The sequence below is a fragment of the Mastigoproctus giganteus genome, chromosome 1, assembly GCF_048544385.1.
Source record: "Mastigoproctus giganteus isolate SK-2022 chromosome 1, ASM4854438v1, whole genome shotgun sequence".
NCBI lineage: Eukaryota > Metazoa > Arthropoda > Arachnida > Uropygi > Thelyphonidae > Mastigoproctus > Mastigoproctus giganteus.
In genome coordinates this window covers 221237498-221263882 of record NC_143575.1, presented here as the reverse complement: position 1 = coordinate 221263882, position 26385 = coordinate 221237498, and the positions used below count along the sequence as shown (strand labels likewise).

General features: G+C 37.2%; 1 protein-coding gene across 1 annotated transcript in view; it reads right to left on the bottom strand.

Moving 5' to 3' along the window:
- The window catches only part of Usp32 (Ubiquitin specific protease 32), an 837997-nt gene that overhangs the window by 296476 nt on the left and 515136 nt on the right, over positions 1-26385 (bottom strand). The window contains exons 21-22 of the mRNA XM_090368859.1: positions 24667-24772; positions 12161-12264 (exon numbers count right to left, since the gene is read on the bottom strand). Of these exons, the coding sequence (XP_090224985.1) occupies positions 12161-12264; positions 24667-24772 (210 nt within the window). The remainder of the gene's footprint in view (positions 1-12160; positions 12265-24666; positions 24773-26385) is intronic.

The window sequence follows — 26385 nt, the reverse complement described above, 5'->3', positions numbered from 1 at the left end:
GCCAGAATTGACTGCTAAAATTAAGATAATTAGCTTATATCTCCTAAAATAAATCAGAATGTCATACATTACTGGCTAGATTATGTGAAATTGGCATATTTTGGTAAAACGTAACTCCCTCTATATTTAATAATTGTGACATGATGTGAAACTACATGGTGATTTTTGAAACAAAAGTTCATGAACATAAAAATTGGTTAAAAAAAGGAATTTAAGTTCTTGGAGGTAAAAATCGTGTTGGCTAGTGTTATTATTATTACTGAAAAGTTTATTTAAATCTATTTATGTTGTTTACAATTAGGTATAATGTATGTATTTGAAGATTAAATGCACAAGGAATAATATAATATGGGTTTAAATTAACTATATAATATCGGTGTAGATACACCATAGTTTACCCATAAATTAAGCTACTTACGTAGTGTGAAAGGCATTATTTTAAATTGTATCTCATATTGTGGCTACCTTCACAATGAGATACCAGATATTGCACTATTTCGAATAAGTAACGCTTCCCTAGCAGAGTAGACTAATGTTATTTATTCTCAGTGGATACCACCACCTGGATGGCACCATTTCAAAGCTGTTGGCCTATCATTTAAACCTATTGTTGGCCTATCATTTAAACCGATATCATATTATGCCTTGTGCATTTAATCTTCAAATATTGTATCATTCTGTACACCATTTGGCATCTCTCGTATTGTGGAACCACTTCTCAACTGTGATGGCATGTTTGCATTATCTGGGTACCTGCCCACCCACCAATGATAGGTTAACAGCTTTGAAATGGTGATGTCTGGGTGGTGGTATCCACTGAAAATAAATAACATTAGTCTTCTCTACTAGAGAAGCATTACTTATTCAAAGTAATGCAATATCTGGTATCTCATTGTGAAGGTAGCCACAATATGAGATACAATTAAAAATGATGCCTTTCATGCTATGTAAGTAGTTTAATTTATGGGTAAACTATGGAGTATCTACACCGATATTATATATAGATAAAGTATGTAATGTATAGTTGACTATGTAATAAAACAGATATTTTAAAATATGAGAAATTTTTGGATCTGATGCCATCTCTTACTCTGAATATGTAGCTTCCCTTCAAAAGGCTTGGGGGAGAACATGCTCTAAAGTCACCATAGGACTGGAATGAAAGGCTGGGGCTTTATTCAAACTACAATCTATTCATAAATCATCCTGTCTGCCAAGGTGTATTTATTCCAAAGGCAAGCTTGTTGGGAAATATAATCTTCTGTGGTTCTTCAGTCTCTGTCATAAGTACTTCATACAATTGTAGTTTACATAGCACAGGGTCACAGATTTTCAGTCTGGTCCTGTGACATGTAAATGTCATCTACTTTGTTTTTCTTTGGACATTGGTGCCTTGTGCATCCTTATGGGGTATCAGCCAAAGATAATTGTATCCTACATTCCATTTGTTATCCTTTTCTATTTTATTTCACAGATTAAGCAACCTTCAAAAGTACCAACAGCTGACAAAAGGTCATCTCAACAAGCTGCAATATGCTTCTAAAAATAATTTATTTCAATCTTAAGTGTGGTTTAATTTGAATAGTGACTGCTGTTTAGTAGTCCATTAAGATTCCATTCAATTTTATGATTACAGTGAATTATAGTGTTGGTCTACTAAGGGCTAACAGGAGCTGCAGTTCCTTTTATTCCATTATGGACACTGTGTAGTTTGTACCCAAAAAGAAAAACCAAAAAATAAAAATAAAATATCTGCTAGAATTATATTAGTGAATTGTAGTATTCTTCAAGTATGATAATCACTTTTGATCTTCACTGTTAATTATTTTTTAAATGTAGCTGTAAACAATTCTTTATGGTTCTTGTGTTTGTCTACAAAGTGTGCTTCGCTCCCTGTGTTGATTTTTCACAGAGCTTTTGACGTGGGGGAGACACTTTTTCCCCGCTGATAACAAGGCTGCTGTTACTAAAGATATTATTTGTTTTTAATATCCAATACAGTGTCAGAATAGAGAATAAAATTTAAAAGTGCAGTGCATCATTTTCATATACTTCCTTTTTTATCCAAAAAAAGTGTAAATGGTTTTAAAATGAACTATGCACCTATGCGTTTATTTATTTTTTTTAAACAATGTACCCACTAGAGCAGCGGTTCTAAACCTTTTTCGACTCGCGAACCCCTCTCAATGTAAAATTCTTTTAGCAAACCCCTTTCAACATAATATTTTTAAAGCGAACCACTAAGCCTATATTCTCTGAAATCATATACTATTTCTGAATTTTTATAATAAAATATTTCCATACTACGTTTTTATAAGCGACATAGTGTAATAACAAAAATTATTATTAAGTGGTTTTTTTTTTTTTTTTTTATGAAAACTCCAAACAAGAGGAATTGCACTGCTTCTGTTGGAACATGCAGCAGTCTGGAATTCATAGTTTAGGGATTTCAAGCACCGGTGTGGGTCCTAACGGAATAAGCAAATACATGGGCTGTATTAGAGTAACTAAGAGTAAGAACAAGTGTATACCTGTATGTACACTAAGGCTAGGAGCACAATAAATAAATTTGATGAATTTAAAGTACTGAATAAATCATCAAATGCAAATACTGAGGGATATTGGAGACATGGTGTCTCTCATACATAAGGGATGCAGAATTTGAATACGAGGGTAGTTGATTTTTGGGAAAAAATTCCATTTATTGTTTTGAATGGTGGTAGTTTGAAAACTTTATGGAAAAACTAAACAGATTGTTTGAGGGGATGGAAAAGTGATGTGGGAGATGTTTTTTATTTATTTTTTAAATTATTTTGTGTTTTTTTTTTTTGCTGATGCTGCATAAGCTTGCTTTCTTGCATCATTTCCCCTATTAATACTAAAGTAAACCTTTGTGTAGTGTATTATTATATATTTTTTAGAACATCAAAATATTATCGGTTATTTTATTTATGATTTTCTTCCCTTTTTTTGTGTTACTGATTTCTCTTAAATGTTTATTTTTAAAATTCAGTGGACAGAAATGAAATGATTCTGGACTTGTTATTAAGTACAGGTTTTGAGTCTTTTGGGAAGTTTTTTACTCTTAGTCTGCTCAACTAGTAACAGTTGTAAATGTTTTACAACTGTTACTGGTTTCAGTATAGGCAGAAAATGAAGCTGGAGATTTGGACACAGGCTAATTATGATATACTATATACTATATTTCCAGAAAGGGATATGGAGTCTTTGCACCTTTAGCTATATTTATTTCAATGTCCTGTAACTTAGTGACCAGTACATACCTATACTCTTTATTTCTATGCTAGTAATTAATTTTTTTTTAGGTTGATTCTTTAATCTGAAATAGATATTGATATCAAGAGAACTGATTTCCTTCATCAGTATGATGAGATTTATGAGTAGTAACACGTTTGATATGGCAGGAGATCATTTACCAAGATCATTGATGCAGTAGTTAGGAAAAAAGCACAAGCCAACATGTCAGCTTTAACTTTAAATGGCGATGGTAGAACTATCTGGTAATAACAGATGGGAAGTATATACAGAGAGAAGTTGAAGCCAACAGCTTTGGCTACTGGGTTAAGTCAAGCCTTCACTACCATTTGGACAAGAACGTTTTCTACTCTTTGCCTGTTTAAATCCAAACCTGGATTGATTAATAATTGTTTTACCACTATTGGGACCATTAGTGTGGGCAGAAAATGAAGCTGGAGATCTGGTTACAAGCCAACTGTGATATGTTAAATTTTTATCTTGAACAGCTTTAGCACATTTACTGGAAAACCAAGGTTCTCTTTTTATTACTTCTTTAGGAATAATAAAGGAATTCATCCCTACAAGAATAATTTCACTGACACTATCTGAGCAATTATTATTACTTGAAGGTTTAAAGCAATAATCCTAAGAAAAAGAGGAAAAGAAATCACGTACCTCATGTCATTTTGCCATTCATGTAATGGAAAAGGCTGAGAAAAGACAGGAGTCACAGGCTCCACTTGTGAAGAAAACACAACCAAGTTGTGATCTCAGTTACCTGGAAGATTACTAATATTTACTGTATTCTTTGAGTGGGCCAGTAAATCAGAGAGTCTTATAATGGGAGATTTTAATTTCCTAGATATTGACTGGAATTTGGGGGCTGGTTACTCACACACTAGCAGGGCTTTTGTGGATTTATTGGATGATTGTTTTCTACATCAGCATGTTCGGGAGGCAACTAGAGGGAGGAATACTCTTGATTTGATTATCAGCAGTGATTCTTCATGCATTATTTTGCATCGACATTCACACATGAGGAGTTATTCAGCGAGGGGAATGCCAGAGGTGTATTCAACTCTAGCAGTAAGCTACAGAATCTTGAAATAACTGGGAGTAAAGTGGAGGAGAAACTGTTGAAGATAAACACAAGAAAGGCACCCGGGGTGGATGGGATCTGTCCAGTTATATTAAAGGAGGCTGCAAAGGAAGTAAGCAAACCCTTAGCCATAATTATGAGAGCTTCCTTGGACTCAGGGGAGGTACCCATAGACTGGAAATGTGCAAATGTGACCCCAATTCACAAAGGAGGATCAAAGGCTGACAAAAGTAATTATAGACCTGTGAGCTTAACTTCTGTTCCAGGAAAATTAATGGAGGCACTGGTTAAAGAAGCACTGCAGGATCATTTAGACAAGACTTCAGTTATAGCTCAGACACAGCATGGTTTTGTTAAGGGGAAGTTTTGCCTGACCAACTTGATTGGATACTATGATGCAGTCACAAAAGAACTGGATGCAGGGAATAACTTTGATATTATATACTTGGATCTTAGAAAGACTTTTGATACTGTTGCACATGGAAGATTGCTACACAAATTGGAGCAGTGTGACATTGGAGGCAAATTGCTGCTATGGATAAAGGGGTGGTTGAGGGGGAGAAGACAGAGAGTGGTAATCAATGGACACTGCTCATCGTGGTCTAATGTTATTAGTGGAGTCCTTCAGGGCTCAGTGTTGGGTCCATTATTGTTTTCTGTATTTATAAATGATATTGATGATGGTATATCAAGCTTAATGTCCAAGTTTGCAGATGATACAAAGGTTGGCAGGGTTGTCAAGGACACTACTGACACTATGCTGCTGCAACAGGATCTGGAAAGGTTGAGTAGATGGGCTGAGAGGTGGCAAATGAAGTTTAACATCGACAAATGTAAAGTACTACACATGGGAAACAGCAACCCCACAGCAACGTATCAACTCTGTGGTACTACACTGACAGTGGTAGAGAATGAAAGGGACTTGGGGGTGGTTGTGCAGGCAGATATGAAGTTCTCTGAGCAGTGCAGACAGGCTGCAAGAGTAGCTCATGGAGTATTGTCAATGATATACAGGAATTTTTCCAGCAGGGATAAGGAGGTGATTATTCCATTGTATAAGGAAATGGTCAGGCCACACCTAGAGTACTATTAGTATTTAGTATTATTAGTATTAGTAACGGCCGTATGGTGCAAGAAAGCCTATGGCTTATGCTGCACCAGCCAAAAAAAAAAAAAAAAAAAAAAAAAAAATCCGAACAAAACAATGATAAAAACAAAAATTAAATAAATAAATAATAATAATTAATAAATAAATAAAAATAATAAAATGAAATTAAAAATTAAATAAAAAGGAAATTAATCCTATCATCCTATGCGCTTCCCTTACCCGAAAGTACTATCCAGATGACCTTTGAATTTCCCCAAACTGTCGGCCTCCACCACCCATGAAGGCAACTTATTCCAGTAATTTATAACTCGCTGGCTAAAATAAAACTTCCTGCAGTCCAATCTAAACATTTCCCCGCGTAACTTGAATTTATGTCCCCTAGTTCTAGCATCATTTATAATCTTGAAAATTTTGTCCTCATTCATTTTACTGATGCCTCTCAGAGCCTTAAACACCTCAATCAAATCTCCTCTAAGGTGTCTAGTTTCCAAACTCTTCAACCCACATATTCGAAGTCTTTCTTCATAAGGACGCCCTTTTGCCGATCTCACCAGGCGAGTTACCCTTCTTTGCACCCTTTCAAGAAGCTCGATGTCTTTCTTTAGGTGCGGTCTCCATACTTGAACACAGTATTCCAAGTGTGGTCTAACATAGGCCTTATATAATGGGATTATCACGTCCCTATCTCTACTTGCAAAAGTTCGATAGATCATCGATAGGACACCATGGGCCTTCCTTGCAACCTGTTTACAATGCTCAGAGAATTTCATGTCTGACCGTATCGTAACACCCAAGTCCCTTTCCTCCAGTACTGGGTTTAGTTGAACTCCACCAAGTGAATAAGTTATTTTGGGATTACTGTTTCCCAGGTGTAATACCTTACACTTTGTTGGATTAAAGCACAGCTGCCATTTTTCTGACCATTCTTGAAGTCTATCTAGGTCTCTCTGAAGAAGCTCAGCTTGACAGTGATCATTAACTACTCTACCAATTTTAACATCATCTGCAAATTTAGACATCACGCCCTCTATCCCTTCATCAATGTCGTTTATGAAAATTAAAAACAACAGTGGTCCTAATACTGATCCTTGGGGAACCCCACTTCTTACATCAACCCAATCTGAGGAATAGCCATTTATCACAACCCTCTGCCTCCTGCCCTGAAGCCATCCTTCTATCCATCTAAGGATTTTCCCAGTGATTCCAACCTGTTCCAGCTTATAAAGCAACCGCTCATGTGGGACTGAGTCAAAAGCTTTGCTGAAATCTAAATAAACAATGTCGAAATTATTTCCTAAATCCAGCTCGTGAGTGACCCTTTCGAAATAGCGAACCAGATTTGTTAAACATGATTTTCCCTTTACAAAACCATGCTGAGTATCCTTGAGAATTTCAATTCTATCCAAATGATCCTGAATTCCACCCTTGATCAATGCCTCCATGATTTTCCCTACTACTGAAGTCAGACTGACAGGTCGATAATTTCCCACTTCACTTTTAGAGCCACCCTTATGTATGGGAGATACATTTGCACTTTTCCAATCCAAGGGAATCTCCCCAGAGTCTAGTGATGCTCGCATAACCAGCCTCAGTGGTTCAATGCACTCGCTTGCCGCCTCTCTCAAGATTATAGGGTATATTCCATCAACTCCAGGAGCCTTACTAGTCTGTAGGCTTGAAAGTTTTTTCATTAAATAATCTTGCGAAATTTCAATATCATTAATTACATATTTTTTAACTTCGCTCCCACAATTTCCCATTGCCACAAAAGGCTTTTCATTTGTAAATATCGATGCAAAATAACTGTTGAGTTCATCTGCAACGGCAGCTGGTGTATTTATTACTATCCCCTTTCCCTTACGTAAAGGTCCGATCTGGTTTGTCCTGCTCTTCTTGGCATTTATATATGTGAAGAATTCTTTATCCCCCCTCTTTGCTCTGTTTGCTAGTGATTTCTCATAAACTGCCTTTGCCTGTCGAACCTTTTCTGTGGCTCTATTACACATCACCTTGTAGCTGTTATAGGCTTCAGTACTTTTTATTGCTCTGTAACGTTTCCATGCCACCTTTTTCTGCTCAAGTAATGTGGCAACTTCACTATTCATCCAACTTGGAACCCTTCTCGTGGAGTATTTTTTTAATGGTATATACGCATTCAAGGCATCTATGATTAATGTTTTAAAAGCGTACCACAGTTCAATTGTATTCATTCTCTGCGCGATATCTACCCAGTTAATAGAGGCCATGTAGTACCTTAAGGCATCGTAATTTCCTTTTCTGAAATTAAAACCCATTCCTTTGCCTTTTACTTCTGCTACCTCTCTCGTCATCATCCACCGTAGAACTCCGTGATCACTTCCTGCTACTGGTTCCTCTACTGTCAGCCCTGTTATGTCATCTGATTCATGTGTGATGATGAGGTCTAGGATATTCTTTTCTCTAGTACTTTCCCTGACATGTTGATACAAATAACAGTCATCTAGTTGATTTAAAAATTTTGTTCCCCATGTCGAGTTTCCTTCCCATTTACTCCAATCAATTAGAGGCAAATTGAAATCACCCATAATAAGGCATTGACGCTTACTTGCCCATTCCATTTGCATGTAGAGGCTTTTGTCATAGTCTTCACAATCACCTGGTCTGTAGATTACGCCTACTCGCATTGTACCTTTGTTTCCAACTATCTCACACCATACAGACTCTATACTAGCATGTGAAATGTCTGAATCTGGAAAAGCTATCGTCGCACTCAGGCTGCTTCTGATAAGAAGCATTACCCCACCACCCCTTCTATCTACTCTATCCTTCCTAAATACATTATACAAGCCGTACTGAAACTCATCATCCCCAATTTCCGGGTGGCACCACGTCTCCGTAAGCCCTATTATGTCCGCGTTACTTGTTTTAACCAGCAGTTCGAATTCGCTCATTTTATTGACGACACTTCTAACGTTACTGTATAAACAATTAAGATTTACTGTTCTTGTATATTTAACAACCCTAACACAACCCTTGAAGTTTTTTAGTCTCTCTTCCCTGATATTAGCTACCTGCTCACGTGAAACGTCTTTGCCCCCAGAACATCTAGATAATACGTCCAGTTGGGGTAACAGATAAGAACTCTTAAGGTATGTGCAAGAGTTACATTGACCAATATTATCAGATAAACGCGTGTCAGTATTACCCACATCCCCCCTAACTAGCAGTTTCCCTGAGCCTTTAAGGTATCCTCAATAATACTGGCAAAAACTTTTGCACCACCTTTGTTTAAGTGTATCCCGTCTCTACAAAACAAATTCCTTCTACCTACAAGTGTGGGCCATGCTGATAGAAATTTACCCCCTAAAGCCTTGCAGATTCCTTCAAGTCTCGAGTTAATCCACAAGGCTCTTAACATATAATCCCTCCTATCGTGTACTGTATACAGATCTGGAGGCCTCATTTCAAGAAGGATGTAGAGCTGCTGGAACGAGTACAGAGAAGGGCAACAAGATTAGTGAATGGAACAAAGGGGTGCTCTTACGAAGAAAGGCTTAAGTTTTGCAAATTACAGTGTCTGGAGACTAGGCACCAGCGAGGTGATCTGATAGAGGTGTATAAAGCCTTGAATGGTTTAAGCATGCTCAATGCTGATGGGATTCTTCCTCTAGCTCAGAAAAATCACCTAAGAGGGCATAAATTCAAATTGAGGAAAGACAGATATAGGACTGACGTGCGGAAATTTGCCTTTAGCCAGCGGGTGGTTGGTTGGTGGAACAGACTCCCATCCCTTGTGGTGGAGGTTGATAGCCTAAATAAGTTTAAGGCTCAGCTGGACAGGTATTTTGAACGAACAGAGGGGTGAAGTGGATTTTTTTTTTTTTTTTTTTTTTTTGGCTGATGCTGCATAAGGTTGCTTTCTTGCATCAAATGCCTCTACTAATGCTAATGCTAATGTGGATATTTTGAGCTCAGATAACGAATGTGGGATGGTAGGAAGGAAAATATCAAGCATTTGGCATATAGTGATCTTGTAGACAAAATGGACTAAATGTGTAAGGTCATTAGCAATTGTAAAAGCATCACTATAATGAATGGCTTAGTCTGAGAAACTAGAAGTCAGCTGAAGTTGTGAACATTAAAATCACCTGGAAAATTAATTCATTCACTGTTAGGAAATTTAGATCAGAAAGAGAGGGGTTTAAAAGAAAAGAAGTCAAAACATTCTGAGTCATTTGTAGAGTTGGCAGAACAATGGAGGCAACAGAAGATTTGACAGAATGGGATAAAGAGATTTTATTTTAATACAGAGATAAAAACATGAAGGGTGGCTGTACAAAGGGGAGCAGTGTTCCATTACGGGCAAGTTACTGCTATGGATAAAGGGATGGTTGAATGGTAGAAGACAGGGAATGGTTATTAATGGGTACTACTCTTCCTAGACTAATGTTATTAGTGGAATTATTTGAGGTTGTTCAAAAGTGGACCCCTCATTATTTCACAATATTTATTAATGATATTGATGAAAGTATATATAGTCTAATGCTTAAGTTTGCAGATGATATTAGGGTGGTTAATGACAGGAATCGAGGAGGTGTACTACTGGTAGCAGTCAAGTTTTAACACTGTTAAGTGCAAGGTACTGCATTTGGAAAGAATAACATACCAACTAGGTGGAACCACATTCGAGGTAGTGGAGAATGAAAATAACATAGAGGTAATTGTACAGTCCACTGTGAAATTCTGAGCAGTGGATACAGATGGGACAGCTTGTGGGGTTGTTTGTCAATAATATACAGGAATTTTTCCTGCAGGTCAATGAAGGGATTATTCCATTGTATAAAGCAATAGTTAGGTCGCCTTGAGTACCATACACAAATCTGGAAGCTTCATTTTAGGAAGGATGTGATATTTTGAAACAGATGCAAAGAAGGGCAACAAGATTATTCTTACCTTGGTACTCTTACCAAGAAAGAATTCAGTTCTGAAATTGCAGCATCCAGAAACTTGGCACCTGTGAGTAGTAGTGGCTGAAGAATTTAAAAGTTAACTTTCAGTCAGAGAGTAAATGATTCATGGAACTAAACTAACTTCTATTTGGTGTTGTTGAAGTATTAAAAGAAGGAGATTCTACATCAGGAAGTCTCTGACAAGGAAAAGCAGAGTAGACATATGCACAAATACCTCTCTTTGAAGCAAAATGAATAACAGTTAATAATCAGAGAAAGTGAGATGAGTGGTATATGAGAAAACCAATGATTTAGATTCTATCAGAAAAATTAAATGAGGCCTGGCAGATTGTAGGTGGAAATGAATATCACTGAGATTGGAACTGAGATCACGTACATTTGTGTTCTTACATGTGAAAAAGATGTAAACTAATGTACAAATGTACATTAGTTTACATCTTTTAGTTGTACATTAGTTTACGTAGTACCTACCACATACACACTGCTCGAACTCCCTCCGGTCATTAGCTGACAGTGTAGGGGCAATGAGATTACAGAGCTACCAACAGATTTGATCCAGTGGCTTATCTAGTGGCTAGTCTGCAAGAACTATTTTAAAGTTGTACCCTCAAAATGTAAGAAAAATTGGATCTCACCATGATGCTCATCATAACCTCAGACCAGAGTTTTGCTCCAAAGCAAAACTCATACCAGAGTTTTTCTCTGGAGATCAAACATGGTTTTTACCACTTCAAACCACCAATAAGTCAAGTGATGGTCCTGCACCTAGTATTGCCTGGTGACGTAGAGTCAGCCATAACTGTGTGCCAGGTGGAGTCACAACTTAACCGTAGCTTATGTTGGTCTGCACCCGGGCTTTCACCTAAAGTATACTAGGTGTTGCATCACTGATCTTAAATATGAGGATATATACAGGATTACTAAGAGTCTACCATTGTGAAAGTGAGAGCAGAGGATTCAGTTGTTGCAGAAAACCCAGACTTGGCTGAAATTCACCTCTATTGACTCTCAGCTAGCAGCCCTGAGAGAATCAGTAGACCTAGTTTTCATATCTGAAAGAAAGTCTGTGACAAGCCTCAGGAAATGAGGGCAGATTGCATCACCTTGACAAAATGTTTGGCAATGACAAAACCGTTGGCACTTATAGCATCTGACAGGGTTAGGTATATAGAATAACACACTGCAATTCAAGTAGCTGGCTTTAACATTGGAAGGTAAATATTGATGTGCTATATTTAAGGATGATATTCCATGTGGGAAGAAGTAGACCACCTTTTCTGATTGTTCATTTAATTTGTGTGACTTTTTCATCTTGCAATTCCTTTTTCACCTTGCAATTCCCACTATGAAATTACTCCTCTGAAAACATGTAGTGTTGCTCTAGGGTGAATTGCAAACCCCAGGGGCTCATATCCATTGAGTACGGGCTTGGCACATCCAGTGTCTTGAGCTGGATATCATCATTCTTCTCTTTCTTGGTGATTCCCTTCTACTTCTGACTCATGTTTTCTCTTTCTCTCAGTGTAACTCAAATTTTTTTTGGCTGGTGGACAAAAGCCTCAGGTTTCCTTGTATTATATAGCTAATAATAATAATATCTGACCAAATACAGATTGTGGCTGTGTGCGTGCGCACACACAGACACACACACGTAGTATGGATACCTTCCTTTTCTCATTCCTCCCCTTTATATTAATACAGAATATGTTAAAATGATTTTTAAAACCTATTAACAAAGAGAAATACCTATTTAAATCTTCATGTAACCCATCCATCAAAAATGCCAGTAACTCTTGGGAATCATGTTGCTGAAATCCATTGAAACGTGGGGCATATTTACCTATAGTCCACTGAAAAGAAATATGATTAAACTATAATTATTTAGTCTAAGTAGTTTAAAGAGATAACAATAATAAATTCATCACAATATTATTATTATTATTATAAAAGAAATATAAACTATTTACAAGAAAAACTTAGTTAACTCAGCACGGATAGTCAGAAGTGTGAGATAATCCAGCATTCCCAGGCCAACAGAATAAGGCCTTGCATGGTTATTATTAATATACTCATTTCGATTTGAAAAGTAATTACTGGTAATACTATTACCAGTAATTAGTTTTAAGATAAAACACTATTACACATTATAAGCTTTGCACAGTTATTATTAGCACACTTTGATTTGAGAAGATAATTCAAACTAACACTAGTAAGTTAGTTTTAAGACAAGACATGATTCCACATGATATAAATTAATTTTTTTTGTCAGGTTTCAATTTTTTTTACAAATCTTTCACATAATCAGTCCCAATAGAGGCTGTGCAAAATAGGTGTGTCACACCTTTACCTCACTAATCAGTTTTTCGTGGGGGGGGGGAGCCAGGAATAGTTTAAAATAGGAAACTTTAAAAAATTTATTCTTGGTCCTGACACCATGGTTATGTTTTGGAAATCCTTATAGATGCTGTCATTAAGGCCAGAATTTGTGTTCTACAGGATTATAAAAATACAAAGAAAATTACTTTTAAGAAGTTGCATGCTGCATTAAATTTTGTTACACTCACTAAATTTAATAATATGACTCTAACATTTTTAATAATACAGATAAATTTATCAATTCATTTTAGCTGAATATATGATGCTATTTCATTCCCTGGTTAGATTTTTATCTCTAGTCAAAGGAGGCCCTTTCTTGTAATGACTGTTTTGCACCAACCATTTTCCTCTTGATCAGTTTGGGCTTAGAAACATTAATTTTTTTCTTCATATATCTGTTTAGCTAATCTATCTCTCTTGCATTCTTTCTACATACCCATGCTATCTTAGTTAGTCCTTGAGGTTGTCACAGACATTCTCTCAGATATGCCAGACAAGCTGTACTTGCTACCTGGGAGTCTAAAACGCTGATACAACTGATATTCAGGTGACACTCAAGTCAAGTGGACCCAATTTCGGCGAAGTCCAGATGGTCTGTGACAGCCAAATCCTCTGCTTGCACCTTCACGATGGTGGGACTGTTAGTAATCCTGGGTATAACCTCCATGCACAAGTACATGGTGGATGACCACCCAGGTGTGAACCAACATAAGCAGGGGTCAAGGTGTGGCGCCCACACCACATAGAGAAATGCCGCCCCTCTATGTTAGCAGGCAGTACTAGGTGGTAGTGACTCTCATCAACCGGTGAAATACCACCACTTTGCTTATTGGAGGCTTGAAGTGGTGGAACACACGTTTAGTCTCTGGAGCTAAGTTCCGGTCAACCCTTCCCTATCTCTTCCATCATGCAGTATGATTGATGACTTTTGAGGTTATGATGAATGTCGTGGCGAGATCCAATATTCCTTACATTTCGAGGGTATAGCTCTAAAATGGTGTTCGCAGGCCGGCCGCTAGTTAGTACACCGGACTGAACCTATTGTTAACTCTCTAGGAGGCTTCCGGATCAGCTAGTGTATAATCTTGCTACCTCTACTCGGCCAGATAGTGACTGGAGGGAGTCCGAGTAGTGTGTATGCAGGGAGCATTGTCGAGGCCACGTTATGTCAAGGATCTGGGTATATTCTTACCATGTGTACGCCATATCCAAAAATTTCATTACTTCATACAACATGTCCCACCCACTTTTTCTTACTATTGAATACACCATGAATTTTCAAACTAATAGAGCAAGCTTATCTGCGAAAAGATCTAAACCTCCCAAGCACTAATTCATTTCACAAATATACGAAGTCTCAATTCTAATCTCAACGATGTCCATTTCCACTTGCAGTCTCCCAACCCCATGTACTTTTTCTCACAGAATCTCAGTTATCGGTTGATTCAACTACTGCTCATCTCAGATGCCCAAATTATTCGCTGTATGATTCCTTTTGCCTCAAAGGTGGTACACTTGTGCATATGTCTGTTCTGATATTCCCTGTCAGACACTTGGCAAATTGGAATCTCTTCTCTTTGATCTTCTCTGGCTTAAAATCTCTCTACCTCGTTGTGTCAAATTCATCTGTTGTCTCTAACATTCTCCCAAATCCACTAATCACTTGGAGCTCTTTGACTTCCTCTCTTTGCAACTTGACTTTCTCCAGTCCAACTTTCCTAACAGTGAGGTAATTTTCCTTGGTGATTTTAATGTTCACAACTCCAGCTGGCTTCCGTTTTCTAGTCACACCGACCTAGCAGGTCGAGATGCTGAGGCTTTTGCAATTACTAATGACCTAGCACAAATTGTTCATTTACCTATAAGAATACCGGACAATCCTAATCATACAGCCAATACGCTTGATCTTTTTCTCACAAAGAACCCTTCTAAGTACACGGTCGAAGTGAGAGGTCCTTTAGACACTTCAGATCACAACTTGGTGATTGTCTCTTCTCCAATGGAACCTTTATCTCATGGCTATTCCGAACCTCGTGTTGTTTGGCATTACAAGAATGCAAAATGGGACGACCTGCGAGACTTCTTTTCTTCTTTTCCTTGGTCAGATTACTGTTTCAAAACTTCTGATGTCGACGTTTGCTCAGATCGTGTCAGTGAAATTATTCTTGCAGGAATGGAATCCTTTATCCCACACTCCAATTTAAAATCTCGTCCTTTATCTAAACCTTGGTTTTCCAATAAATGTGCTAAGGCTGTTCAAGAGAAAAATGTTGCATATCGTAATTGGCTTGTTTCTAATTCTTCAGTTTCATTTTCTGCCTACACCAAAGCTTGCAACAATTGTAAAGCAATTATTAATCAGTCTAAACTAGAGTTTGAACAGGCTAAGAGTAGAAAACTTGCTTCTTGCCCTAATGGTAGCCGAGCATTCTGGTCTCTTGCCAAAGCTATTGGTCACAACTTTTGCCCATCTCTGCTCCCACCTCTGTCTAAACCAGATGGTTCTGTTGTCACTTCAGCCAAGGATAAAGCTGACCTGCAAGCATCCCATTTTTCTTCCAGCTCATGTATTAATGATCTTGGTAAAACACCTCCCACCATTCCCAACATGCTCCATTTAATGCCTCCTGTGGACTTCCGCCAAAAGGATATCAGAAGGATTTTGATGAATCTTGATGCTAAGAAAGTTCCAGGTCCTGATGGTATTTCTCCACATGTTCTCAAAACCTGTGCTCCTGAACTTACTCCTATTCTTTGCCGCCTTTTTTCACTTTCTTATTCCAAAGGTGTTTTTCCTTCTGCTTGGAAATTTGCTCATATCCAGCCAGTTCCTAAAAATTACAAGTGACAAATCCCTCCCATCCAATTATCGTCCCAATGCAATTACTTCTACTCTTTCTAAAGTAATGGAGAAATCAATTAACCACCAACTCTTAAACTACCTAGAAACCTTCCGTCTGATTAATGATCGCCAGTATGGATTCCATCAGTGTCGATCCACTGGTGATATTCTGGCTTATGTTACCCATTTATGGACTAAATCAATGGAAAGGTTTGGTGAAACACAAGTAGTTGCTCTTGACATCTCAAAGGCTTTTGATCGTGTTTGGCATAAAGGTCTTCTAAACAAGCTTCCATCTTATGGTTTGCCAACTGTTTTTAGTAATTGGTTATCCAGTTTTCTCTCTGATCGCTCACTGAGGGTGATGGTAAATGGCTCTGTCTTCTAACTTCTCCACTAATGCCAGTGTCCCCCAAGGTTCCGTTCTTTCCCCCACTCTTTTCCTCTTGTATATTAATGACCTTCTTTCATTGACTGGAAATTCTATCCACAGTTTTGCCGATGATAGCACATTGCATTCCACTTTCCATTTTGAGAAACCTTGTCCTACTCAATCAGATTCAACTACTCGAAAATCTGCTACCAATTCCTTAAATGCCGATCTTCAGGTAATTCTCCAGTGGGGCAAAGACAACTTAGTTGATTTCAACCCTTCTAAAACTCAGTCTTGTCTTATATCTCGCAAAAAAGATTCTTCTGCTCCTATGCTTATCTTTAGTGACACTCCGATTTCTAGGCAAAATGATATATCTCTTTTGGGGATTACCCTGACTTCTAATCTCTCTTGGCACAAGCACATTACAAATATTGCTTCCTCTGCATCTAAAAAACTTGGTTTTCTCTTTCGCTCTCAACATTACTTTTCTTCCAAACAGCTGCTCACTCTGTATAAATCGCAAATCTGCCCAGCCATGGAATATTGTTCCCACATCTGGGGTGGTGCCCCCCAAAACCTCTCTCAGGCTTCTTGATTCCATTCAGAAGAGGGCAGTTAGGTTAATTAATGATTCATCTCTAACAGAGTCTCTCCACTTGCTGTCTCATAGACGTACTGTTTCTGCTGCATGCCTCTTCTACAGTTACATGGGCACTGTTCTTCTGAATTGGCTTCTATAATTCCCGCTCTCTCTTTCAAAACAGTCCGAACACGTGCCGCCACCAGCCAACATCCATTTACTGTCCAACTTCAAACTCACAGAACCAAGTTTTCATCTTACTCATTTATTCATTCAACTGCCGTTTTCTGGAACAACCTTCCTTCATATGTATTTCCTGAAAATTACAATCTGCAGTAGTTCAAGTCCAATGTCAACAAATATCTTCTTTTGTCTTCTCAACCTCCAACCCAAGCACGGTACTAAGTACTAAAGGTCCTAATACCTCTCGTGTTTGGGGTTCACATAAAAAAAAAAAAAAAAAGCTATTTTAGATGTGCCTTTCTCTTACCTTTGAACAGATTTGTTATGCCAAGATTTCTAAATGTCTCAAATTAAACTTTTATAACACATATTAAGATAGCTGCTAAATACAATAAGTGATATTTGAAAGATAACTACTATAGTTAGTTATTTGGGTGTAACTATAGTTAGCTATTATAGTTATTTGAGAAATATCTCTTCCACCCATCTCAAACCACTTGAAAAGGTACTCCTTCCAGCATTGAACAAACAGATGATGCCACAAAAACCGAAACAGTTCCACTTTGCAGTCGCAAATAGATCCACCATAACAACCCTCATGGCAGCACAGACATCAGTTCTTCAGGCCTTCGAAACTAATTCCGAATTAGCTATTGTGTACGCCGATATTGAACAGCTTAGACACCACAGCCCTTCTCAGCCTTCTGCAATTCTTCTTCAGGATAAAGGGAGATCTACTAGCTTTCTTCACCGCTTCACTGAGAAATAAAGCGTCCACCTCACAATGAAGAAAAATCCACTTTACAAAGAAAATCAATGCAGGAGTCCACAACAAGGTGGCGTCTTGTCTGGTCTTCTTTTCTCAGCCATTCTAATTCCATTCATGCATCCCCGTGATGACGCTTTAATATACGTTGATGATATAAAGTTCCTTACTTGAATCCCACCGTCTGCAAACCCAAAGGCAATTAAGTCTTCAATCACTGAGAACTTGACCGCTCTTTCAACTTACTTGAAGATGTTTGGGTTAAACCTTAACCCTTCAAAATCTAAAATAATGATTTACTCATTGAAACAGCAACCAACAGTAATTCAACCATCAGTTTCTGGCACTCTCATTCCAGTGGCTGATGGGATGAGACTGCTATAAGGACCTCGGTGTCAATTTTGATTCAAAGCTGAGATTTGATGCCCTAAGCTGGAGAGTGAAGCAACACTTACTTCATTCCACCAATGCTGCAACCACTACGAGGTACCTTCAAACCATCGTTTATCCAGTTATTTTATAACGCTGCTGATATTTGGGCATCTGCGCGACCCTTACTTCAAAAACTGGTGTTCGTGTGTGAATACTGGATCCGGAAATGGGCCACAAATAAGCATCGCCGACCCCCTCAATTGAGAATAACTGACATGGCTGAGCAGCTAAATGTACCCAGGCTCACTAAGTTAATGGACAGTAGGCATTTAATGACTACAGTAAAAAATTTACACAGGAGTGATAAATGCCCCAAACATCTGGGATTTTTGTCAGTGGCACAATCTTCTGCCATCCTTGAGGTCACAGCCCACACTAATTCTCAAATACAACCGGCTGAAACTGTGTAATCATTTTGTACCTACCCAAGCACTCGCCAAAATTCAGGCACTGCTCCTTTTTGGAATTAGCCTGCAGAAGATGGTCACCGACTACAAATACCATCGCATTCTCCTCGAGTGGATTGAATCTGTTGAACTGGGATAAATTCTTCCAAATTGTGTTACAATATTCAGCTCTGTTATATTTTTCTTATCATTATAATTTCAATTTACATGTTTTTATTTTGTGTAACTTATAATATCCCATGTAACTATTAATTTTGGTCATGTCGCCGTGATGAGAACTATTGTCTCTAGCACTTGTACTGTACTTAGCAGCAATAAAGAAGTTTATTATTATTATTATATGCAACCAAACAAACAAAATAAACAACTCAGAGAAAACTATGAAACTACAAAATAAAAAATGAAACTAAAAATAAATAAAATACCAATAAAATAAAAAGCAAGAGCCAATCCTTGCACAGTGAAGCAGAGCAGAATAGGATCCTGAAAACAGATAAAACATAACTGCTGCCCCAAATAATGCTAGGAAACCTAGCTATTCACGAATCACTCATAAGCAAACACTGACACTTTCACTGACAGAGAAAAATAACAGAAAAGAAATTTAGGAGAAATCACAGTCACAACTTGATGACTGGAGCAACTGTTTGTGAAAATTCCCAAGCATTTACATTTCTGTCATGGCCTGTGTTTTACCAACGAAGCAACCATGGGTGCTCTGATATGAATGATCAAAACAGATTAAACTAGCTTGATCCATAGTGGGGCAACCATATTTAAGCACATGGATAAAAAGTACTTAAATATGGTTGGTTCCCTGTAACCAGGAAGCAAGTGATGCAAAAATAAAGACTGTAAATTTCACCTGCAATGCAACTCTTTGAGCATGCAACTGCAGCTCTAACTTTTAGCCCACATGAAGCACAATTTGAAATAGAGTTAGAGCACTTAAAAATCAAGGACATGTAGAGTGCAAGACTAAAATGCCTTAAAACTTAAATTGGAAATTTGGAAAGGCAAAAGGCTGCCCTTGCAATTCTACACAAATGGACAGCAATAAATGAGTTGAAAAAGCAAGGCCCAATTGTGTTCGATGCATGAAGTAACTTACCGAACACATATATTTGAAAATACGGTATTTGTGTTTGGACTTACCTCAGATTTTGGTTCAACGTATTTCTGTGGGCAAATATTTTTGAACATGAACTATATTAAAAATAAATCAAGAAACCATCTGAACAATGTGAGTATCTCAGCATGTTTAAAGATGAAAATTACAGCATACTCGCCTGACGTTGAGAGACTTGCTCAAGAAGTTCAGCAGCAAAAGTCACATTAATTTGTACCTAATTGGATGTTTGTTACTTTTTTTCAGTATTAATAAATAATATTTCAAAATACGTATTTTTTTTAATAAAACACCTTCCCACTCCATTCCATTTCTTAACCCCCCCCCCCCCCCCCAGCTGAGGCTCTTTGGATTCTCACATTTTTTTAAATTAGATAAAAAAAAAATGGCTCTTCACTCAAAAAAGGTTGCCGACCCCTGCCACAGGTTAAAAGAGGCTTAAAAACTCTTTTATAAAAAGCTAATTTTTCCCTTTGCCGATTCCTCTTTAGCTTCAAATTAATTTTTAACTGGCTTCTACTCTCTCTCTTTCTCTCTCTGACTTAACTATTCTATTCTTCATTTCCATACCTAATCTTCCATATTCATTAAAGACTGAGTCCATAAAACAAAATTAAAAACTTAAAATTTTTAGTTGTTTAATCTACATTCTGATTTTTCTTTGCCCATCCCTACTTTCGTTACTGTGTAGCTAATATTCATCACAAGTTGTCTATGACCTACAGTCCTCACGTTCCTACCTGTTATCACCTATGGAGCCGGTGTGTGTGGTTCATCACAAGCTCGGCCATAGTAAGAAACAGGAATAAATTAGAATCGATACAAAGGACAATACTTCTCACCACTACCAGACCATGTCGCACAGTGAGCACACCTGCACTACAGTTGCTGGTCAGAGCTCTCCCACTTTACCTGGAAGTAGCCAAAAGAGGCTTATATTAAAGACTTAAAAAGGGCATACGCACAGAATTTCAGGGGATAGCCCTTGATGCTGCCACAATTTTCACTGCTGAAAGAAAAAGAATAGCCACAAAACTTGATGAGTTATGGCAAACAAAATGGGATCAGGGAAAACAGAGGCCTAGTTACCAAACGATTTCTGTCACAGATGGCAATGGTCAACCCATTGCAGCCTAAGTGGTATGGCCCTGGACTTTTTACAACATTCATATTGACAGGCCACGGCTCCCTAAAGGCAAAACTAACCTCCTTAGGACTGACTAATGACCCAAATTGCACCTGTGGTGAGAGTGAAGACTGGGCATACATTCTATATGAATGTATAATTTATGACATCCTCAGAACACAGCTAATAGCACAGATTGGACCCTTCCAAGAGGAGAACATCTATTCATTATAGAAGAGGAAAATTATAAAGCCTTAACAATCTTCACACAAAGTATTCGAAATGCGCAGAACTATCCAAAGACGGGCAATTCGGCTGCCCAGCAATTAAACAATAATCAATAGTTAAAATTGCCCACATCTCCCACCATGCCCAGATGATAACCTAATAACTGCCAGGACAGCAGTATTGTGCACTCTGACATGACAAAACCAGACTGACCTGGATGCCTGCAAGGACTACCCTGCCATGTGTAGGAACCTGGGCTCCACACCAAATAAGTAACCATGTGGGGGAAGGATGTGTACAGGCAGCTAGGGAAGCAGATTAGCTGAAAAATATCAGTAAGATGGCAGCAAGGGGATACAATGTAGAATGAAAGACAGAATGAATAGGCTGGTCACTGAAATAGTGAACTAGGAATTATGGTAAAAGGGAATAATTACCAGTTTTGGGGAAAGAAAGAGTGACCCAGCATGAGGAAAAGGGAGTGAATGAGCCTTATGGTGAATGGGAATGAGTGGATGAGCAAATGTAATTGGCTGAAAGCATACAAAGTTAATAATAACTTAAACTACTTTATAAATACTAACAAACATTTACTAACAACACAAACACTATCACTGCATTCTACCCTGGCCTGCAAAACATTTGCAGCTAGGCCTACACCACAACTGAAGAATAACAGAAGTTGAGGTGCCAGGGAGTGCAGTGCAGAAAGTAAGAGTTGAACAAATGAAATGAAAGCCAGAAGAATGAATGAGAGTGTAAGTGTGTGAGAAAAAGAACACAAACCATAAATGTTACAGTTAAGTACACACTAACCCTAGTTTTAATCTTTTATATTCTTTGTTATTTAGCTTAATTGTTAAGCATTAGTATTTAAATTACATTACACACCATTGCATCCTCCCCTGGTATGTGAGAGAGATGAATGAATGAGCGAGAAAAAACAAAAATAATAATAAATTAAAAAAAAAAAAAAAAAAAAAAATATATATATATATATATATATATATATACATACAGGTAGTTCTCGACTTTACGAGTTAATTCGTTCCTAGTGCACGCTCGTAAAGCGAAAACTCGTAAAGTGGGAATTTATCTCCCGTAGACATAAGGTTAAAAATAAGGGTTACATTCTCAAAATGAAATTAGCTAATTAGTTTATGTTTAAACGATGATTGATTTATCGAATGAAATGAAAATGTAGCCTGTAAAATCAAGCAAATTATAATAACAGAGAAATTATTTATGACTTACAAATGTGAGAGAATGCTTATTTTTCATCATCATCGAATAAATGCACAATCGTTGATCATTCATTATTGGCTCGTCACTCGTTGGTTTGTTGCACAAGGAGTCGTCTTCTTCAGAAATGTTTCACGAGGCTTTTGTTTCCAAGATAATCTTCATGATTGCATACATAAGCATTTTTTAATGGCACAAACACAAATTGCAACTAACACGATTCGCGTGGAGTAACAAAGTTTACGAAGCTTAAAAAAAAGGAACGAAGAGAAGATTCTGAAAATGTATTTGTTTTTTATACGATCGAAGATTTCAGTAAAGGGGAAACACATTTCACCATAATAACATAAAAAAACCACACAATTCCAGCTATTGGTATTTTTGCAAATGCAAGAAGATCGAGTTTACTTCCAGTTTATAATTACCTGCACTAACAGAAAAGCCCAATAAACCGGAAAGTGCAAATTGTTTTTATTGTTTTCTGGTTGTGAACTCCAGAAATATGCTTTAGAAAAATATCACAAAGGCGTTTAAAATTGATTCTTATAACAGAACATATAATAACAATGAAAATGTAGTGCATTATAATGATTTCAATTGGTAACTAATACAATTTACAAACCAAGCCTCACGACCTTTTATATGGCCTTAGGTCACGCTTGTAACCTTAAAAATGACATTTTAAAGAGATAAATAGCTTAGTTATACAGCAAAAATTTCAACTTCCGAGACCTTGAAACGAATTACCAAAAAACACAATTTGATATTGGGTTTACATTACGATATTTTAACGATACGATGGTGTCTCTGGAACCAATTAATATCGTAAAGCAGGGCACACTGTACTGTACTGTACTGTACAGCTATGCACTTGGTTCGGAATGCGGTATTTATGAACGTTTAACATTCATTTTTTTGCAATTAATGTTCATATTTTCGATTTTGTTGATACCTGATATTTAGGGAAAAAAACTCGTAAACCCGAGTACTCCTAAAGCGAAAACTCGTAAAGCGAGAACTGCCTGTATATATATAACCTAACAGGGAAAAAAAAAAAAAAAAAAAATTACAAACTATAAGAAAAAGGTATAAAAATAGAATGCAAGAAGAGTGAGAATGCAGATTATGAATGAAGTAAATGTGTCTCTTCTTTCCCCCTCCTCGGTGGGTTCCCCACTGCCAGCTAACATATCCCACCCCCGGAGCGGGTTGGGCAGTTTGACCTTCCTACTGGATTCGACAAAACATAGACCGGACAACCATCACCGACGAAGACATACTGCAGCTTTGCTGTCAACACGCCATTTGCCGATCTGAACTGGGTACTCTAACCCAGTTCCTTTTAAAACCCCATCCCCAGGCAGGGGAGGGAGGAGACAAGTCTATATCCTCCACTCCCTGCCTCCCCCATACTTTGCCTGGTGGGGCTTGTCCCCACCAGGCGATGCCTAGTCTATTGTCCTCATCCTTCTGCCTGATGCCTACTCTCTACCGCCCTATCCTTCTACCTGTTCCCCCCAGTCTCCCCACCCCAACTCTAATTAAACCAACCAAGTACGCCCCTAACAATGGCACCAAATTCTAATCAATGTCTAAAAATTCAACCGCTTTCTTGTAAACCTCTTTCTTCTTTTCCAAATTCTAGTGTTTAACCCCCCCCCCCCCTTTTATATATATATATGTCTTGCCACTGAAATCCTCGGAAAATATTGGCGGGGCCTGCCAGAGTACTTAAATAATCTACTGGGTGCCTGACCTGCCTCCTCGTGGCAAAGTGTGGGCAATGGTGCGGCACAATGGCTAAATGGTCAGAGAAACAACAGAACATAACACTACACTACACAACAAACCACTGCCCACACACTTTTTAAATCTCTGGCCTCTACAGAGGTCTGTGTCACTTATAAAGAATACAACGTGGAGATGGGGAAAAACCCCAGCACCGTCAGACAACCAACACACTTTACCCTTTACTTAGTCCTCAAATCTGTGATCTGCCAACTTTATAGTTCTTCTAAGAACAGTATTCAGCCTGTTCTAAAGTGCACACTGTTAACTGAAGATATTTGGCCATCAATCCTATATTACACAACTATTGAAAACTATGTGAAAAATAAATGCTTCTAAGAACAGTTATTTCTTCTAAGAACAGTATTTAGCCTGCACTAAATCGCACACTGTTTACTGAAGATATTTGGCCATCAATCCTATATTACACAACTAGTGAAAACTATGTGAAAAATAAATGCTCTATAGTTACTTTGAAACAGAACATTTCAAAATCCTGTTTTTGATTATTTTAACCATGTGATTCTTCCTTTTAGGTTAAAAAAAACAAAAACTTTTGTTAATAAATAATAAAAAAATAATAATACATTCACAAATTCAACTTTTTTGCATAAGAATATACTGAAAGAAAAAATTTTTTGTAATAAGTCAGAAAAAAATATATATATACCAGTCATAAAATTAAGAAAAAATAAAATTTCCTGCCTGACAATTAAAGCACAGATCCTAATAAAAAAAAGAAATAAATAAATCCATAAATAAAACAAATAAACTCACTCTTAGCTTAAGAGGAGCTATAGTTCTAGAAGTGCCACTCCATAAATCGTGAACTAAATCTCCATATCTTTTAGCTATGTGGCCTTTCATACCCAAGGGATTACTCCTATAAAGAAAACAGAATTAAAATGAATTTGGCTGTCTAATTTTGATAAGTGCAATTTAGCATATTACTCTTGTGTTATTGTGTGTGTTCTCATGGTTTTTTTTTTTTTTTTTTTTTTCGTACAGCATGTAAGTACTAAAATACACAAAATGCTAGTTTTATACATACATGGGTCGGTCCATTAGCCTGACAGTACGAACACTTGGGAAACAAAATTTTTTTGTAATTAAGTTACCATCATGAAATTTTATATACTACTAGCACAGATATTAAGACAAACATGCTAAAATAAAAATGTCTGTTCCAGATCTAAAGTTATGAACAGTTAAACAAATGTCTGTTTCTACCAATGGTTGGTGATAGAGTTTGTTTTCAAGTCAGGAGAAAACTCAGCTGTTCAGATTCATGAAAAATTGAGGAAAGCATATAACAAGACTTCTGATATAAGCAATGTTTTAAAAGATCTGGATCTTCCATTATGATCTTTATTCTAAATGTTGGTCTATGGAATGGACACCATTGTCATCTCCAGTGAAGAAAAACCTTAAACTGCCAGATCATCACAAAAAATTATGGACACGGTATTTCAGGACAGGACCAAATTTCATTTTAAAGGTCAAACTATAAATAAGGAAAGATACTGCCAAACACTTGATAAGCTTAATAGAGTTATAAAACAAAAAAGGAAGGATCTAACAAGATACCATATCATATTACACTAATGCCAGGCATATGACTCAGATGAAAACTGCTATAGATCTAGAGAGTGGAGAGTTTGCCTCATCTCGCACATAGCCCAGACTTGCTACATCTGTTTTTTCTCTCTCTCTTTCTCTTGACATATAAAGAGATATCTTCATACGTCCAAATATAAAAAAAAAAATGGAAAACCATGGAAAAAACTTTCTGAGTGATGAGGAACTAAAAAAAACAAAGCGACAGGCGAGCTTCAATATCAGGGTCTATCCTTTTAAAACAATGCTTATGTGAGTTGCAACAACAATGGCAAAAATGTAGTGAACAGGGTAGATACACAGAATGATGTATACAAGCTTCCCATTTGTTTAATAAATGATATAAATTTCAACTTTGTATTAATAAATTTCAACTCTGTCGTTTTTATAATTTTATGGCCAAAGGGACACTACTTATGGACCAACCGTTAAATAATACACAAGGTATGTAATGTGATGAATAATAAAGCACTAACAACCAAACTAATCTATCAAGAAATATGTATTAACAGTTTCTGTTGAATGCATAAACTAAAGTAGGCAATTTAGAAAATGTATGAAACAATCTTTTTCTATTAGTGATCTGAGCCAGACAAAATTTATACCATTTACTATCACACATGGTTAAAATATAGCTAGGGCTATTAGAACATGTAATGGGAAAGGCAGCTTCTGCAGAGCTATATATTTTATTTTATATCTTTAACCTGTAGCATATAATATCAGAATACAGCAGAACCAGCATCCTATTCTTCATTAGAAATACTGAATGCAGTTGTGTTCAAGTGAATGAAGGAAGAACAATTAATTATTAACAACTAATAAAATAACTGTTTTTACTTTACCACAAGTACTTCAAATGTGATAATCACTCAACTT